This window comes from Panicum virgatum, chromosome 4K (assembly GCF_016808335.1).
Source record: "Panicum virgatum strain AP13 chromosome 4K, P.virgatum_v5, whole genome shotgun sequence".
In the NCBI taxonomy this organism is placed as follows: domain Eukaryota; kingdom Viridiplantae; phylum Streptophyta; class Magnoliopsida; order Poales; family Poaceae; genus Panicum; species Panicum virgatum.
This window is the reverse complement of record NC_053139.1, coordinates 22,878,585-22,897,738: the sequence shown is the minus strand read 5'-3', so window position 1 is coordinate 22,897,738 and position 19,154 is coordinate 22,878,585. Positions and strand designations below refer to the sequence as shown.

At 45.6% G+C, this 19,154-nt stretch overlaps 1 protein-coding gene across 1 annotated transcript in view; it reads left to right on the top strand.

Moving 5' to 3' along the window:
- The window catches only part of LOC120702021 (achilleol B synthase-like), a 33,389-nt gene extending 14,623 nt beyond the window's left edge, over window positions 1-18,766 (top strand). The window contains exons 7-18 of the mRNA XM_039985799.1: window positions 132-298; window positions 952-1,086; window positions 2,088-2,144; window positions 2,547-2,654; window positions 3,451-3,573; window positions 3,670-3,789; window positions 6,762-6,860; window positions 13,701-13,757; window positions 14,135-14,181; window positions 14,281-17,491; window positions 17,588-17,671; window positions 18,410-18,766. Of these exons, the coding sequence (XP_039841733.1) occupies window positions 132-298; window positions 952-1,086; window positions 2,088-2,144; window positions 2,547-2,654; window positions 3,451-3,573; window positions 3,670-3,789; window positions 6,762-6,860; window positions 13,701-13,757; window positions 14,135-14,181; window positions 14,281-14,455 (1,088 nt within the window). The 3' untranslated portion in view covers window positions 14,456-17,491; window positions 17,588-17,671; window positions 18,410-18,766. The remainder of the gene's footprint in view (window positions 1-131; window positions 299-951; window positions 1,087-2,087; window positions 2,145-2,546; window positions 2,655-3,450; window positions 3,574-3,669; window positions 3,790-6,761; window positions 6,861-13,700; window positions 13,758-14,134; window positions 14,182-14,280; window positions 17,492-17,587; window positions 17,672-18,409) is intronic.
- Window positions 18,767-19,154: the final 388 nt, after the last annotated feature.

Genomic DNA, 19,154 nt, shown 5'->3' with positions numbered 1-19,154 from the left:
GTAACAGTTTTTTGGGGCTCTTTACCCCCTTCATTTTCTTCTTAATATATTGATGCGCAGTTCTCCTGCGCATTCGAGAAAAAAAGAATCCTCTATTTTTCTGATTAAAAAGTAAATTTTTGATACCACAGGACGATATTGGGTCTTTACCTGTATGGTTTATCTGCCTATGGCTTATCTCTTTGGGAAGAAGTTTGTTGGACCAATTACACCAACTATATTGGCATTGAGAGATGAGCTCTATAGTGTACCATACAATGAGATTGATTGGAACAAAGCTCGTGATACTTGTGCCAAGGTTTGTTTTTATTATGTTTTTGTTACATCCACATACAACTTTTTAGTTATTGAAACAGAACATATTGGATAAGCTGTTCGATCTTGAATCACTGAAAGCAATCTTATTGGAAATGGTTCAACAGTGTAGTAATCATTGATAGATGGTTCAAAACTTCTCCAAACACAATCTCAGCTATAGGTTGGTATGGAAACTTTTTTGAGTAATATGTTCAAATAAATTTCATATATGGTACTGAAGAAAATAATACATTGGGGCAGTAAAAATTAGAAATTTCAGCCTATTTGGTTTAGCTTATTTGGTAGGCTGCTGTTGTTAATTGGTTCGGATCATATGAACACTCAAAAATGTTAATCCGAAGATATTTGCTGCAACATATCAACACTTGAAAACAATGTTTATATCTTAGCTTCAGTTCTATATTCCACCATAAAATGTTGATCATTTTGATAAAAAAAAAGTTATGTTCATATCCTTCTTTTGTCGAGTGATTATGTTCAAGACTTAGCTTCTTTATCTTGACTATATATAGGAAGCTAGAATGCTAGATATATAGTGTCATGTCTACTTGTCTAGTATGCTTAACGATAAAACTTTTGATTCATACAGTTTCAACTGCCTGATTCTCTGTTATTTCCTTTTTGTACATGCAGGTGGACCTTATCTCTCCACGGACAACGGCACAAAATCTTGTATGGACTTGCCTTAATAAAGTTGTGGAGCCAATGCTGAATTTCTGGCCAGTAAACAAGTTAAGAGATATAGCATTGAAAAACATCATTGTTAGCGTGCCCTACCTAGCCAACCCTACTATAAAACTCAGGTGTTATAGTGGGAGGGGTGGGGGCTTTTATCCATAGTCCATCATTCCCCCTACGGTGTGCGAGCCTAGCGTAGCCCACAGCAGGTCTAGTGCCCGGCGTAGCCCGCAGCAGGTCTCAGCATACGAGAGGCGCAGGGGAAATCACGCAGCGGAAATGTGTAGGTCGATCTCCACGTGCTTCGTCCGCTGATGCTGGACGGGATTGGTGGAGAGATACACGGCGCTGACGTTGTCGCAGTAGACGAGCGTGCTCTTGGCGAGCGGGCTGTGGAGCTCCGCCAAGAGCTGTCGTAGCCAGGACGCCTCCGCCACGCCGTTAGCGATAGCCCAGTACTCCGCCTCAACTACCTCCCAGTTTGCTGACATCTTCACCAAGGGGCTGCTCTCCTCGACCTTCTCGGAGTTTCGATCCAGCCTCAAAGTAGCCGGTGGCTAGTTGTGGCTGCGGGGAGGTATTAGCCCTTTGTTCTCTATTTGTACTCTCATCTTGTCCAGTCTTGAACACCGCTGCGTCGGTTGTTCAGACTGCGGGGGGTGTTAGCTTTCTTGTTGTCCAGTCTTGAACACCGCTGCGCCGGTAGTTCAGACTGCGGGGGGGGGGGGGGGGTGTTGGAGTATATTGAGCCCATGTGTATAGAGGCCCACCTAGCCAACTCTACCATAAAACCCAAGTGTTATAGTGGGAGGGGTGGGGGCTTTTATCCATAGTCCATCATTCCCCCTACGGTGTGCGAGCCTGGCGTAGCCTGCAGCAGGTCTAGTGCCCGGCGTAGCCGGCAGCAGGTCTCAGCACACGAGAGGCGCAGGGGAAATCGCGCAGCGGAAATGCGTGGCCAGGCGGGTTCGAACCCGGGACCTTTGGCTCTGATACCATGTTAGCGCGCCCCACCTAGCCAACCCTACCATAAAACCCAGGTGTTAGTGGGAGGGGTGGGAGCTTTTATCCATAGTCCATCAATCATGAAGCATATCCACTATGAAGATGAAATTAGTAAATACATCTGTGTATGTCCGATAAACAAGGTATATTCATGAAATATTGGAGTGTTCTGAGTGGCTGATCTTACAAAAAAAGGGGCACCTTTTGCTACTATTTGACAAGACCTTCATTTTGGCAAATGCAAAACTTTTTGTTTGGACCTAGACATATGCTGAATTTGCCAGATTTGGTAAATAGTATAATATCAACCATAATCTTTGACTAGCTAGCAGAATGATGCATTGGTTCTTAAAATTTTGGAGTTCTACGAAATATATCTGTAATGGCCAAATGTAATTTGGTTAGCTTAATATTACACATGCTCAACTGGACTTCTTTCAAAGTTTAAATGGTCAAAAGAGAACCAATTCTTGCCCATGACTGAAATGATTTGAACAAGAATATTCATTTTAATTTGTAGCTACTTCTCAACTCTTTGCTTGTAGGCACTAGATATGATTTGTTGTTGGGCAGAAAATCCAAATTCAGATGCATTTAAGCAGCATTTTCTAAGGATATATGATTTTTTATGGATTGCGGAGGATGGTATGAAGGCAAAAAAAAAAAAACTCGACCTGCGAGGGGCTAGCCGCCCCCCGAGCATTCTTATAAGAAGGAGGCCTTCTAACGCAGGCCGAGAAACCCCCCCGAACCCCGGCTCTTTCTGACCTTGGGTCTGGTGCCATTTCCTAGAACCGTTACCCAGGCCGGGACCGTTACCCACTGGGCCGGGAAACCGTGACGCCAGGCCGGGCCAGGCTGACTACGCAGCCCAAGCTATCAGGAGCACAGCGAGGGGGGGGGGGGGGTTCCCACAGGCAGGGAAATTCGCCCCGGTGGGGGTTCGAACCCACCACCTGTGGAGTGCCGCCGGTTGCTTCGCACCACTCAGGCTAACAACCTTAAGGCGGTATGAAGGCACAGGTACTACCTTGTCATGCTTCGGGCAGCAGTTGTACTATTCGCCATTTTCTCATTGTTGACAATCACTTATAATTACTATTGAAAAGTTTTTGTTACCAAAATTAGATACCCTTCTGGTTAAGAATTTATCAATATAAACCTAGCTAATTGACTAATTGACTACCTAAGAATTCATAATGTTGATCAGCAAAATTCTTCAAGTCTATGGAATGTTTGGACAGTAGTCAACTTTTTTTTTACACAAAATCCTAATTGGGCAGTCTAATTTGTTAAATCATTAAATTACCATGGCTATTTCCAATCACAATGATTTACAGGAAAGATTATGTCCGATGGCCACTTACATGTTCGTTCTATTTCTGCAGAGCAACATGTTCTGTTTAAGACTTAATATTCATTGTACAAACTTTTTTATCTCTATAATAGGTGTACGATGGCTGTCCAGCATGGGAGACCGCTTTCATTGTCCAAGCCTATGGCTCGACAGATCTTGTTAATGAGTTTGGTCCAACACTCCGTAAAGCTCATGAATTCATTAAAAGTTCACAGGTTCAAGTTACTCCATCTGTCCATCAAATACTTTTATATTATTGTAAATTAAGCAATGTTTGCAAAGGAGATCTTGATGTGCATATCTTTATACAGATCCGTGAAAACCATCCTGACTACGAAGCTTACTACCGACATAGACCGAAAGGTTCATGGACACTTTCGACAGCAGATAATGGGTGGAGTGTATCTGATTGTACTGCGGAAGCACTCAAGGTCAAGACAAGTTACTTATGATATTTCTCATTTGCTAAAAACTTTGACTACATTCTTTCCTGGTAAAAGTATCTACTATGACATAATAATATAGTACTTTTTGAACCATTATCAGAAAAAAGTAGTTTTGTTACTGTTTACATACTCTAGTGATTCTAAAGCACTACCTCTGTCCCAGAATATAGCTAGTTTCAGGTTTTCTCCTAGTCAAACCTTTTAAATTTTGACCATAGATGGTAAAAAACATAAAGATTGTCAACATAAAAGTGATATTAGTTTATCCTAATGAAACCAACTATCATAACATTTAACCTTTTCTATTTAAAAGTAATTATTTTAGGAAATATTACGGGTCAAAGATGAAAATGTTTGACTTTGACCAAGTCTAGAAGTTGTTATATTTTTTGGACGGAGGTAGTAGTAAACTACTGTTGGATAAATAAGACACATGTCTTCTTCATACTGTATATACTGTAATTGCTTCTTTCAATCAAATTTACGGATGCACACACATATACAACAACAATAACATAGCCTTTCGTCCCAAGCGAGTTGGTGTAGGCTAGAGATGAAACCAAAGAGACACAAAGGTCACAGTTCAGGCACACTGATAGCTAGTCTCCAAGCGCTCCTATCCAAAGCTATCTCTTTAGAGATATTCCAATTCTTAAGGTCTCTCTTAATTGACTCATCCCAAGTCAGTCTAGGTCTACCTCTACCCCTCTTTACCTTATCGACACGCTTTAGAACCCCACTACGCACCGGCGCCTCAGGAGGCCTCCGTTGGATATGTCCAAACCATCTCAACCGATGTTGAGTAAGTTTCTCCTCAATTGGTGCCACCCCTACCCTTTCCCGAATAATTTTATTCCGGACTCTATCCCTTCTTGTGTACCCGCAAAACCACCGTAGCATCCGCATCTCTGCTACACTCAGTTGTTGGACATGTCGCCTTTTTGTGGTCCATCATTCAGCACCATATAACATCGCCGGGCGAATCGCTGTCCTATAGAACTTGCCTTTTAGCTTTTGTGGCACCCTCCTGTCACAGAGGATGCCAGAAGGTTGACAGCATTTCAACCAGCCAGCTGAGATTCTATGCCTAATATCTTCATCAATGTCGCCATCCTTTTGTAGCATCGATCCTAAATACCAAAAAGTATCCTTTTGGGCCACCACTTGCCCATCGAGACTAACATCTCCACCATCATGCATAGTCGCGCTGAAATTGCACATCATGTACTCGGTCTTGGTCCTACTAAACCTGAACCCTTTCGACTCTAACGTACGTCTCCACAGCTCTAACTTCCTATTAACCCCTACCCTACTCTCGTCAACTAGCACTACATCATTAGCAAAGAGTATACACCAAGGGATATCACTTTGTATGTCCCTTGTGACCTCATCTACCACCAAAGCAAATAAATAAGGGCTCAATGCTGACCTCTGATGTAGGCCTATGTTAATAGGAAAGTCAGTGGTGTCGCCATCACATGTCCGGACAAACATCATCGCATCCTTATACATATCCTTGATGAGGGTAATGTACTTAGTTGGGACTTTGTGCTTCTCCAAGGCCCACCACATGACATTTCTCGGTACTTTGTTATACGCCTTCTCGAGGTAATAAAGACTATGTGCAAGTCCTTCTTCTGCTCCCTATAACTCTCCATCAATTGTCGTATTAAGAAAATCACCTCCATGGTCGACCTACCAGGCATGAACCCAAACTGATTTTGGGTCACACTTGTCATTCTTTTTAGGCGGTGCTCGATAATCCTCTCCCATAGCTTCATCGTATGACTCATCAGCTTAATTCCACGGTTGTTAGTACAACTCTAAACATCTCCCTTGTTTTTGAAGATCGGTACTAATATACTTCTCCATTCTTCAGGCATCTTGTTTGACCGAAAAATGAGGTTAAAAAGGTTAGTTAACCATACTATCACTCTGTCACCTAGGCATCTCCACACCTCAATGGGGATACCATCAGGGCCCATCGCTTTACCTCCCTTCATCCTCTTCAAAACCTCTCCGATCTCTGCTTCCTGAATTCTCCTCACAAAGCGTCTGTTGGTATCGTCAAAACAGTCCTCTAACTCAAGGGTAGGCCCCTCATTCTCCCCATTAAACAACTTGTCGAAGTACTCTCGCCATCTGCCTTTGATCTCCTCATCCTTCACTAGAAGTCGATCTGTCCCATCTTTGATGCATTTGATTTGGTTGATGTCCCTTGTCTTCCGCTCATGGATTTTAGCCATCCTATAAATGTCCTTCTCCCCTTCCTTCGTGCCTAGCCGTTGATACAAGTCATCATACGCCTTACCCTTTGCTACACTCACAGCTCGTTTTGCAGTCCTCTTCGCTAATTTATAGCCCTCGATGTTGGCTATACTCTTGTCAAGGTGGAGGCGTTTGAAACATTCCTTCTTCTCCTTAATAGCCCTTTGCACCTCGTCATTCCACTACAAGGTGTCTTTCCCTCCCTGTTTGTCTCCCTTACTCATGCCAAACACCTCTGAGGCCACCTTCCATTCCACTACAAGGTGTCTTTCCCTCCCTGTTTGTCTCCCCTACTCATGCCAAACACCTCTGAGGCCACCTTCCAAACAAATGTGGCCATCTTTAGCCACATGTCGTCTGCATCTTCTCTTTCTTCCCAAGGCCCCTCACCTAGCATCCTCTCCTTAAACGTTTGTGCCGCTTCCCCTCTAAGCTTCCACCACTTCGTTCTCGCAATCTTGGCACGTTTGTCCCGGTGGATACGTACTCGAAAACGAAAATCCGCCACCACAAGTTTGCGCTGAGGGACAACACACTCCCCAGGAAAGGATGCACACACATATGCAGGTTTATAATTATTCATGATCACATGGAATCTTTTTAAGTGTCCTTGTGCAAGTATTGGTGTCATGTCACTCAGTACTCATTTAAATTTTCTTCCATTAACACTCAGCTTTTCATTTCTTTAGGCTCTTTTGTTGTTGTCAAAGATCTCTCCAGGTCTCGTGGGGGATCCCATAAAAGGAGAAAGTTTGTACGATGCTGTGGATTGCATTCTTTCTTATGTGGTATGACTCTGCTTTAGATCATTTATTTTGTTATAGAATCTGTGTAAGCAAGAATATGGCACGGGAAAATAGTAGATTGATTATGGGGTGCAGCATACACACATATATATGCAAGGATGTTGTGGATTTTGGTTTATGAAGTAGAACCAATCAGTGGAGACCCTTTTATAAAACCACGCACGGCCACAAGGCTTGGTGCTGCAGGTCAACCATGCCTGAAAGGGCCAACCGAACAGGACCCAAATATCCTTCTAACATTTTGACTGTCACGTCTAAAACTGACATATGTAGGCAATGATAATTGCGTATATTAATTGATGATTAGGGTATACAAGGGTGTACATATATAGGGCAATCTCGGTTAGGGTTTATAGAAACAGGATCCCACGAGATTGCCCTCCCTATCATCTAGCAGGCTCGGATGAGCCGCCCATGGGCCTAGGCGTGACACAGCCCAGGCCCAGTACACGCAAGACAGACAATCTATTTGTTAAACACCCCCCCCCCCCCCCCCCCCCGCAGTCGAAACGTCGGCAGCCTGGACGTTGAGGCTGGACCAAAAATCAGCAAAGACCGACGATGGCAAGCCCTTGGTGAAGATATCGGCGTACTGAGAGCTGGTAGGAACATGTGTAACACGAACAGCTCTAGTGGCAACACGCTCCCGAACGAAGTGAAGATCAATTTCCACATGTTTGGTGCGTTGATGCTGGACAGGGTTGGAAGACATATAAACTGTGCTGATATTATCACAATAAACCAGAGCGGCGCGACTGACGGGCGCATGCAACTCTGCCAGGAGTTGGCGCAACCAGGACACCTCAGCCACCGCATTGGCAACAGCTCGGTATTCAGCTTCTGCACTAGATCGAGACACAACATTCTGACGTTTGGAAGACCAGGAAACCAGGTTATCTCCCAAGAAGACTGCATAGCCAGAAGTAGAGCGCCGAGTGTCAGGACAGCCTGCCCAATCAGCATCTGAATAGACAACAAGATCAGACTGAACAGAAGGCCGAATGAGAAGCCCCAAGTGCAGTGTACTGCGTATGTAGCGCAGGATGCGCTTCAGAGCGGCAAGATGAGACTCGGGAGGATCGTGCATATAGAGACACACCTGCTGAACAGCATATGCAATATCAGGTCGAGTGAAGGTCAAGTACTGTAGGGCACCAGCAAGACTGCGATAATCTGTAGGATCAGCCACGGGGGGACCATCATCAGCAGACATCTTCCTGTTGGTGTCAACCGGTGTAGAACAAGACTTGCAATCAGCCATACCAGCACGAGCCAGAATATCCATCATATACTGCCTCTGAGACAGAAGAAAACCACTGCCAGAACGCTGCACATGCATACCCAGAAAGTGATGAAGGGCGCCCAGGTCCTTCATAGAGAACTCTCGCTGCAGTGCTGCAATGGTGCGGCGTAGAAGAGGAGTTGAGGAGGCAGTCAAGACAATGTCATCGACATAAAGCATAAGGTAAGCAGTATCTGCGCCCTGGTGGTACACGAACAGAGAAGTGTCCGTCTTAGCCTCCACGAACCCAAGCTGAACGAGGTAAGAGGCGAAGCGACTATACCAAGCATGTGGAGCCTGCTTAAGACCATAAAGAGAGCGATTAAGCCGACAAACATAATCAGGGTGAGCTGGATCATCAAAACCTGTGGGCTGGGAGCAATAAACAGTCTCAGACAAAGTGCCGTGAAGAAATGCGTTCTTCACATCCAACTGATGAACCGGTCAGGAACGAGAGAGTGCCAAGGAGGGAATTGTGCGCACGGTAGCCGGCTTCACAACAGGGCTGAAAGTCTCATCATAATCGATCCCTGGACGCTGAGTAAAGCCACAGAGCACCCAACGAGCCTTATACCTCTCCAAAGAACCATCTGCCTGATATTTGTGCTTGAATACCCACTTGCCGGTGACAATGTTGGCCTGAGACGGACGTGGAACCAAGTCCCACGTGTGATTGGCCAGCAGGGCGTCGAACTCCTCCTGCATTGCCTGGTGCCAATTGGGATCAGCAAGACCCCCACAATAGATGAGAGGCACGGGCAAAAGAGGAGCCGCGTGTTAGATGGCCGGCAGTTGAAAACCAGCCTTCCCGCGTGTCACCATGGTGTGTTGGTTAGACACGGGCGGCACCGGGACAACACCAGGAGGAAGGACTCGCGCAGGTCGGGGACGGAGCGAGTAGACCTGCAGGGGCGCAGGCCGAGCACCAGCAGGGCTGGGCGCACCGGCAGTGCGGCCTGCAGGCGAGTGGCCGGCAGCCGGACTGGGAGTCGGCCGAGCTGCAGCAGGCGCAGGCCCGGGACGCACGGGCGTGGTCCCTGGGCGCACCGGAGAGGAGGACGGAGCCGCACGTGGCTGTGCGGGAACGCCAAGGGCCGCACATGGCTGTGCGGGAACGCCGGGGGCCGCACGTGGCTATGCGGGAGCGCCATGACCTGCATCAGTAGGCACTTGTACGGGACCAATAGGGGCCGGTACAAAATTAGTGTGATCAAAGAACTCAAACTCCTCGGCACAAGGCGTGGAGGACTGTCGAGACATAGGAAAGGAGTCTTCATCAAAGACAACATGTCGAGAGATGATGACACGATTAGACTGGAGGTCAAGATAGCGGTACCCTTTGTGATTAGGAGAATAGCCAAGGAAGACGCACAGAGTGGAGCGAGGAGCGAGTTTATGGGACGCAGTTGCTGAAATATTAGGGTAGCAGGCACAACCAAAGACTCGAAGATGCTCATAAGAGGGCTGCACCCCAAACAGACTGAGGTGTGGCGTGGAGGACTTCAGAGTCTTAGTAGGGAGAATATTCAGCAAATGCGTTGCAACATGAAGAGCTTCGACCCAGTAGGAGGGAGGCATGCTAGCCTAGAACAGCAATGAGTGGGCAGCATTATTAATGGTGCGAATGATACGCTCGGCTTTACCGTTCTGGGGCGAAGTGTAGGGGCACGACATGCGGAGATGGACGCCACGAGTGAGGAGAAACGTGCGCATGCTGAGGTTGTCGAACTCGCGGCCGTTGTCGCATTGGACGGCCTTGATGACGACGCCGAACTGAGTACGGACATGGACGAAGAAGTTCTCCAAAGTGGCGAAAGTGTCAGACTTCTGGCGCAAAGGAAAAGTCCACAAATAATGAGAGCAGTCATCGAGGACAAGTAAATAGTATTTGTATCCAGAAACACTAGGAACAGGCGAGGTCCATAGGTCACAATGAACTAGATCAAAAATACTAGTAGCACGAGAAGACGATGACTGAAAAGGTAAACGTGTGGCGCCCAAGCTGACAAGCATGACATATAGTGCTGGGTCCTTTATTACAAAAAGGAATGACCGACGCTACTTTGGCTAAGACCTCACGACTAGGGTGACCGAGACGACGATGCCAAAGTGCAGTAGCAGAAGACGAAGCAGCAAATGCTTGCGCAGCAGGAAGGCGCAAGGGGTAGAGCAGACCGGAGCTATTGCACCTGATGATCACCCTCTGAGACTCCAGGTCCTTCACAGAACAACCAGCGGGGTCAAATTCAACAGAACAATTGTTATCGGTGGTAAACTGGCGCACAGAGATAAGATTCTTAATAAGTCTAGGAGAAACAAGAACATTATTAAGAGTCAAAGGTCCAGAAAGAGACGTGGAGCCAGTAGCAGTGACGAGTAGTAAGGAACCGTCGCCGACGACAATTGATGAAGGAAAAGTTTACCGCATGGATGAAATATGAGAAAGAGTGGAGGGGTGAGAGGTCATATGCGAGGTAGCACCTGAGTCGAAGAACCAATCGGTCTGAGGTTGCTGCTGCAGCGTCATGGTGCTAAAAGTCGACGCGAGAGACTGCTGATCCCAGGACGATGGAAGGCCGGTGGTGGGGTTGGCCGATCCAGGTGCTGGGACCTGCGGTGGAGGGGCCGACCCGTAGTAGAACTGCTGCGGGACGACGCCGTAGTAGGGGTGCTGTGCGACCAAGGGGAAGGGCGCCTGCATGGCCTGCTGCTGAGCCTACATGGCGAGCTGCTGGGCGACCAGCGCCTGCTCGTGGGGTGCAGCAGCTCCAGCAGGGCTGGCGGCTGGAGCAGGGGCGACGGACGGCCGCGGACTGGGATACATGGCGATAATCCCGGTCCACAGGTTGAAGAACGAGGGCCAGGGCGCGCCGGAGCCCTGGCGAGGAGCAGAGGACGAGGTGGCGCCCGTAGAGCTCGAGTTCTTGCCGCCGCCTGCGGAGTCGGTGTTGTTGGAGCCGCCCTTGGTGTTGTTGGCGCGACGCTTGCCGCGGCCGCCCTTCCCGCCGTCGGAGCCCCCGCCACCAGCGCCCTTGCCACCCCTAGAGCCGGAGTTGCGCCCAGAAGTGCGCTGGGGGGCTCTGGCCAGAGGCGCGCCCAGAGGGGGCGCCAGAGGTGGAGCCGGCCAAGAGCACGGTGGAAGAAGCGGATGCCGGGGACGCCATGGTGAGCTCCTCAAGGATCAGCTCGTCGCAGACCTCGATGAAGGAGGGGAACGGACGGCCACGCTGAAGGTGACGCCCAATAGATGCAAACCGTTTGTTGAGGCCGCGGATGACGTTGAGGACGAGGGTGCGGTCTTGAACGGTTTCACTGAGGTCGGCGAGGTCGCCGGCCATGCGCTTGAACTGTTTGCAGTAATCGGTGATGGAGAGATCACCCTGCACAAAAGTTCGGAACTTGGCGTCGAGGATGAGGGCGCGAGCCTCGCGGTTACCCAAGAATTGGGCCTCGATGACGATGTCGACGAGGTCGCCGGAGAGGGTCCCGTAGAGCCATGACCGAACCACGCAATCCATGCGGGTCTAGTCAGCGGAAGGAGCGGCGGGGCGGTCGTCGAAGACGTGCGTCTGGAGGGAGTACTTGCCGAGGGTGAGGAGGAACTGTTCACGCCAACGGGAGTAGCTGCCGGAGTTGACGTCGAGGACGACGGGGACGAGGCTCCGGATGCTCTGGACGGCGACGGCCTGAGCGTGGAGGTTCAGGAGGGCCGCAGCTTCATGAAGAAGGAGCGGATCGGGAACAGCAGGGGGCTCGGAGTCGACGGCGGAGGAATCGTCGCCATCTTCATCATTCGAGGGAGCAGCCGCCTTGCGCTCCGCAGCCGCGCGGGCTAGGGCATCGCGCGCGCGGGCGGCTGCGGCCTCCTGTTCCTGAGCGGCGGCGGTGGCCTCCTGCTCAGCCTCGAGGGCGCGGGTGAGCGCTGCCTAGCGGGCCGCACGGCGGGCGGCGCGTGCCTACTCTGCAGCGGCGTCGCTGGCGCCGTGCTGGGAGGCCTCCGCAGCAGGGAGGGTGCCAACCATCGGGCAGCGACGGCAAGAAGCCTGTGCAAGATGGGGCTGGTGGACGCAACGCGAGGGAATCGCATGCGAATCGCGGCGCCGGCGGCGGCGCACGCTAGGGAGCGGAAGCGAGATCGGGAAGCGCCCGGTCTCTTGATACCATGTAGGCAATGATAATTGCGTATATTGATTGATGATTAGGGTATACAAGGGTGTACATATATAGGGCAATCTCAGTTAGGGTTTATAGAAACAGGATCCCACGAGATTGCCCTCCCTATCATCTAGCAGGCTCGGATGAGCCGCCCATGGGCCTAGGCGTGACACAGCCCAGGCCCAGTACACGCAAGACAGACAATCTATTTGTCGAACAACATAGTCTGGCTCGCTACTAGCTCCATATTTGCAACCTCTTCTCCCATCTGAACTCGTTGAAACAGTTTTAATTGTTTCAGTATCACTATTTCTACATTTTAAAATTGAGAAGATTTCATCCACAAATGCCACCACACTGTGGGTGGGGTCTGCACTCGTTGAAACAGTTTGAATTGAGTCAGTATCACTATTTATACTTTTTAAAATTGACAAAATTTCATCCACAAATACCAACCCACTGTGGACGGGGACTTGATCCCACTTGGTGTGATCCCTGAGCATGGATTAAAATCATCCTGCCATCCGAAAAGAAAAATGAAAATAAAAAACAAACAAAAAAGAGAGCTATGGCGCATTCTAGATAAATTTACACATAACTTGGCAATTTTGTGAAAGGTGCACGAATTTGATGGTGAATGTTATGATGTGTGCTGATTTAGAAGTTCTAAAATCTTTCGTCCGAACCGGATCATATTCTTCCATGTATATTATTGGTTTCCTGCTGAACATCTTGTGGACTAAAAGGTGGCGGTGTCAGAATAATATCAGCGTCTTTTAAATTTAGCGTTATATTTTAATAACTTGTGTATTAAAGAGATAACTTAGACAATGATTTAAGCCTGTCCACAAGGTAATTTGAGCATTGGAAAGGCTTACTGTGTTGTATCATGACAGGGGATAATTTTCGGCCTGAGTGGAGACTAACATGTCATTCTTGCTTGATTGATTATGAAGCTTCCCCTTTCATTAGTTCAACATGATAAAACTCACGAGAAAGAATAGACAAGTAACACAGGTTATCTCCAACAATGGAAAACATCAGTACTGAAACAATCCCAAGGAATAAGTACATGGATGATTCTTCGATATTGAAACAACCCAAGGAATAAGTACTTGGATAATTCTTACATCTGACTCACAAGTAATACTGCATTAACTGATTTCTCGTGAAGAGCGTGTGGCTATTTCATTATCACTCATACAGTAAAAGAAAAATGCTACTGCGTTGTCTGCTACACAACACAATTTCTTGTTTTTTATATGTTCTAAGATTTAACGAAATTGTTGTTTTCTCATTGCATAATTCTTGGACCCAGTTTATGAACAATTTAGTGTTGTACTTGACATCTAAAGTAATTGAGCATGCTTTTTTGTCTATTGAAGAATGATGATGGTACCTTTTCTACATATGAGCGTAAAAGAACCACACCTTTGTTAGAGGTGAGTATTTTAAACTGCTCTTTTGTTTCCTGGACAAACAAGTTGTGTAACCTCCATGTTCGAGTTGAGTCAAATATAGAATTCGAACCATTCTTAATTACCTCACTGAAGCGTTTGAAATTGGAAGATTACTACTCTCTTTCTAGACCTCATATATATCTTCTAGATCTTTCCATAAATAAGACAGCCCACTCCTAGCTGATTGTATATACAAATTATTTGTTAGGGCAGACAAATATAAACTGCAAAATGAAGTTTGGCTTTCAGGGTTGTGCATGGGTGTGCATTTTTTGTAACTTTTTTCGTAATTACCCAAATGTTATTCTCAATAAAAAATTCATGCCTGACTGTGCTAACTTGGAATTTCTTGGCAATAGATTCTCAACCCTTCAGAGAGCTTTATCAACATTGTTGTTGACTATCCGTAAGAAATGAAATATCCGCATAATTTTAAAAAATACATTTGATTCCAATTATTTTTTTATACATGGGATTTGATTCATTGTCTTTAACCAACTGATAGACCTGTTGAATGCACGTCATCAGTGCTCCAAGCTCTGATTATGTTCAGCGAGCTGGATCCAGGGTACCGCAAAGAAGAAATAGGAAATTGCATTAAAAGCACATCCAAGTTTATTGAGAAGGAACAAGGAAAAGATGGATCTTGTTTGTTATCTTTAATTTATTCATACTTTTAAATTATGAAATAAATAATTAGATTAATTATGACCTAACAGGTTTGGCAGTTGGGGTGTATGTTTCACTTACGGATCATTCTTTGCTGTAAAAGGATTAGCTGCTGCTGGAAGAACTTATGAAAATAGTTCCTCCATCAGGAAAGCATGCAGCTTTCTGTTGTCAAAGCAGCTATGCACAGGTGGATGGGGTGAAACTTATCTTTCTAGTGAGACCGAGGTAACTATTCATTATTTAACTATAAGCATGTGGAGGGCTTGGTCAGGTTATGGTATATTTCTATATTTGTTAACTTTACATGCATGGTATTGCCTCTTAGCAATGTATTACTCTGAGTATGAGTGACAGCCACCAATAAGATCCAATTCTAAGGTGCTTGTTTTCATTAGTCTTTGTTTCCAGTAATAACGTGTTTAGTTGCCTCTAGGAAGACTGAAGAAATTTGAATCAGTGGTTGAAAAGTAATTTGGCATGAGTAGTATCTTATATCTCTTTTTTTTCTCGAACACGCAGGAGAGCTGCGTATCTTTGTATTAAGAGAGGAAACAATCCAATTACAAACACATCACCATACCTTGGACTACAGTAAGGGATGCAACTGTTTTAGACAAACAAAATATTACATGCAAAGAAGAATTTGGGACCTGACCACAGCTAGACCTTCTCTAACTAGGAACTGCAACTCCCTCTAGGCTCAGGGTAGTAAGCCCTTTGGCACCAGAGATTTGCCATAAGTGAAACTCATCCTTAAAGGCCTGAAGAGCTCCCTGCAAGTTTGGTGCAGCTCCATCGAATATGCAGACATTCCTGTGCTTCCAGATGATCCAGGCTCCAAGGATTACAAGAGAATTAAATCCCTTCCATAGTTGCTTCTGTAATTTCTTCCACCAATCTGCAAGAGAGCTAGATGTGCGACTAGGCACCAAACGAGTTAGGTTCAGTGGCTGGAGAACGCTGAACCAAAATTGCCGTGCGAACACACAAGTAGTGAGTAGATGTTGGACCGTCTCTTCTTCTTGGTCACACAGCGGGCAGCGAGCAGGGTGAGGTAGTCCTGTTTTCTGCAAACGATCAGCAGTCCAACATCGATTGCGAATGGCCAACCAAACAAAGGTTTTGCACTTACTGAGTGCCCAGGATTTCCAGAGCCTCTTCCAAGGTTCAAAGCCAATGGCTCCTTCAAAAAAAGCTCTGTATGCAGATCTAGTAGAGAATGTTCCTGAGGCTTCAAACTTCCAGTGATGAAGGTCTTCCGTGTCATTTACAGCAAACTCAGCGAGGGCATTCCAAAGTTCTAAATATTCAGCAAGGCCCTGCCAACTGAGAGCTCCTCTTATGTCTGACACCCAGGAATGCTCAATCATAGCATCACTCACAATTCTTGATTTTCTTAATCTTGGTGGTACGGTCTTGAAGACATTAGGTGCCAGATTCTCAATACTGCAGCCGTGTAACCAACGATCAGTCCAAAACAAAGTGTTCCTACCATTGCCAACCGTAGTCACAACTGACACGGCAAACATAGCAGCGGTGTTGGGGTATATTAGAATTTCCAAACCAGCCCATGGACGGTCCGGTTTTCCAAAGCCATCGCATTTGTAGGGCCCAAGCCATAATTTCCAGGTTATGGATTCCTAGCCCCCCAAGATCGATAGGTCTCATGACCTTTTCCCATGCCACTAAGCAGCTGCCACCATTGATCTTCTTCCTTCCCTTCCACAAGAAACTCCTGATTTTGTCTACTGCTCGGATGAACCATTAGGGACTTTGATAGCGACCAGCAGGTAAATAGGAATGGCAGTTAGGACAAATCTCACTAAAATAGCTCGGCCTGCCAAGCTCATCAGAGAAGCCTTCCAACCAGGAAGTTTGTTGGCAATCTTCTCAATCCAAGACATCAAGTCACTGCGTCGCAGCTTTCTGTCCGAGATTGGTAGTCCCAAATAAGTGGTGGGAAAATTAGTTGTGCACTGCAGGGTGCTGTTCACGACCTCCACGATTTCCCGATCGCAATGAATTGGAATCATGCAGCTTTTCTGTAAGTTAGTCTGCAATCCATAAGCCTCACCAAATACTTGCAGGAGTTCCTTAGTAATCTGAAGATCCTCTTCCTCTGATCTAATAAAGAGTGCCACATCATCTGCGTATAAGGACAACCGCTGACCAGTAGAGTGGAGGGGTAGGAGCAGGCCTTCCGCTTCAGCTTTCAAGTACAGACTATTTAGAACATCCATGACTCAATCTTGGCTGTTGAATAACAATTGACTGCTCGTGGTAAGTTGGTAACGGTTGTATTCAAAAGTATGTTGAATCAGATAATCCTTGGACACGACTCTCGGAACGGGGGCACGACTCTCGGAACGGACAACATACATTTGGATACAACCGTTACCAACATACATTCATATCAGATTCTATGAGCATATATGTGATACCATGCAACTGAGAAAGAACATCTATTTTGTTATCTTTTTTGCTTTTTTTTTCTTCGAAATCCCAACTTCTGTATGATACGCATGTTGTCAGATACTTCTGATCCAAGCATCTTGTTTTGGTTTTGATAAAAAAAATGGAAGCAACTGGATGATTACTGCTTGTTCTCCTAACATATTTAGTTGCCTCATCATGGGTGTACATTAAGTACCTTTAGTTCCTGTATTATAATGCATTAAACATACTCTTAGTAATTCAAATGTTGATGTCTAATTTTTATATATATTTTGTACTGATGATCTGAAAGAATTCATTGGTCAGGTTTGTGAATCCTTTAATATTTACCAACTTATTGGATAATTCCTTATCTGCATCATAACTGTCCAGAATTGCTCGAAAAAAAATAACTGTCCAGAATAACATTATGCAATTTGATGCTCGGAGCTGTACTAATATCTCAGCCATGCTTTGTTTGAAGGAAATATTGATTACTTCAAATCTTAATGAATTTTATCTCATTTATTTGGCAGTCATACGTAGGGACCAGAGGTTCTCATGCAGTAAACACTGCTTGGGCAATGTTGGCTTTAATTTACGGTGGTCAGGTACATATTTTGCACATTACAATCGCCACAAATACATTACTTGTAAAACCGCCATGATGGCAGCTTATTATTTCATATTATGGGCATACTATACAGGTGGAACGAGATCCAACACCTCTGTATCAAGCTGCAAAAGAATTGATCAACATGCAACTAGAGTCAGGCGACTTTCCCCAACAAGTAATTTCTATTTATCTTTGGCTTATATAAGAGCTATAAGTTTAGCATCATGCATGATTTTGTTATTTCTTTCTCTTTCCGCTAAATATTTCTTTATCATTACTGTTTTTATAAGGTCTCCAAGCTATAGAAACTGGACTATTACCTTTTGTACTTTAAAATCTTCTAATGAAGTTATAAAATTATTTATATACTTAAAGAGATAAAGCTAATATATAATCTTTGATATATCCGTTGTAGACAGTTCCAAACATATCTATGGTAAGCCCTTGTATGTTCGCTCATATTTTGTAGTGTGAAACTAATGAACATCACTGTAACTATGTAACAAAAGTTGAGGTACAAAGCCAATAATTAGACTGGCGCAAAACCCAGTTTGGCCAGAACAAGACATATCCAGGCTCAGTGCAGTAAGGCCTGTGTGCAGCCTGAAATTGCAAGCTGCCCAACTATTGTACCAATAATCCCACTCTACCATCCGTATGCTATATACTTACAAGTTGTATATTCAATTTTCTATACAACCATGGATAGGTGAGTTTATTCACGAAGGAGTTGCGTTCGGGCCATACTGACTTGTGCATGAATGCATATAATGAGCCCAGAATGTATACACCAATAATTTATTTTTTATGTGATTGACACATGCCATCCTGACACATCTCAACACGTATAGGTTCTAGTTAGACCTGATGGTTCAACTCCACTTACTTCCTGGTACCTGTCCTTTGATCGCAGGAACATGTTGGGTGCTTCAACAGCTCCCTATACTTCAATTATGGCAACCTCTACCCGATCTGGGCTCTTGGGGAGTTCCGCCATCGGCTTCTTGCAAAAAATGAAGTTAGACCAAAGTACTTGATGTCTTGATGATTCGTAACATCCCTGCAATTAAGGGTAACGGAATCTGCAAAACAACAGTTGAAGCAATGTATAGAGGTTGGCATTTATGCCGAAGACAAGCTCCTGTGAAACAAAATCAGATCCTTAGTAAATGAAGTCTAGGATCTGCATACTTAACAAAAGAATAACAAAACGTTTGGAATTACAGTTAAATATATGTTAGTGTGATCTGTGTGGTTATTTTATGATAGCGAAAAATTGATGTACGTCTTGCGGCATGCGTCCTTCTGTATCTCGAAATAAAGCTGCGCCCCTTTCTCATTTTTATGATTTCTAATCAATATTTCCTATAACTGAAATGGTTCTGGAAAAAAAATGGCGAACAATACGATGGCGCACAAACAGGTATGATGCATTCGCTCTTTTGTTTTCGAAAATGGAAGTTTTATTAAGTTGCTTTAGAGGTCTTTTACAATGGTTGGTGGTGTCTCCGTGCCTCCTCTAAATAATTAATTTAATTAATTTGATGTGTCGAAGGGTACTGTGGTAATTTCGCCCTCCCTCTCCCTCCCCCCAAACCCCATGCTCCTAGACTATCCGCCCGCACAGTGCTACCGCCTGCCTTCGCCTGGTTGCCCCT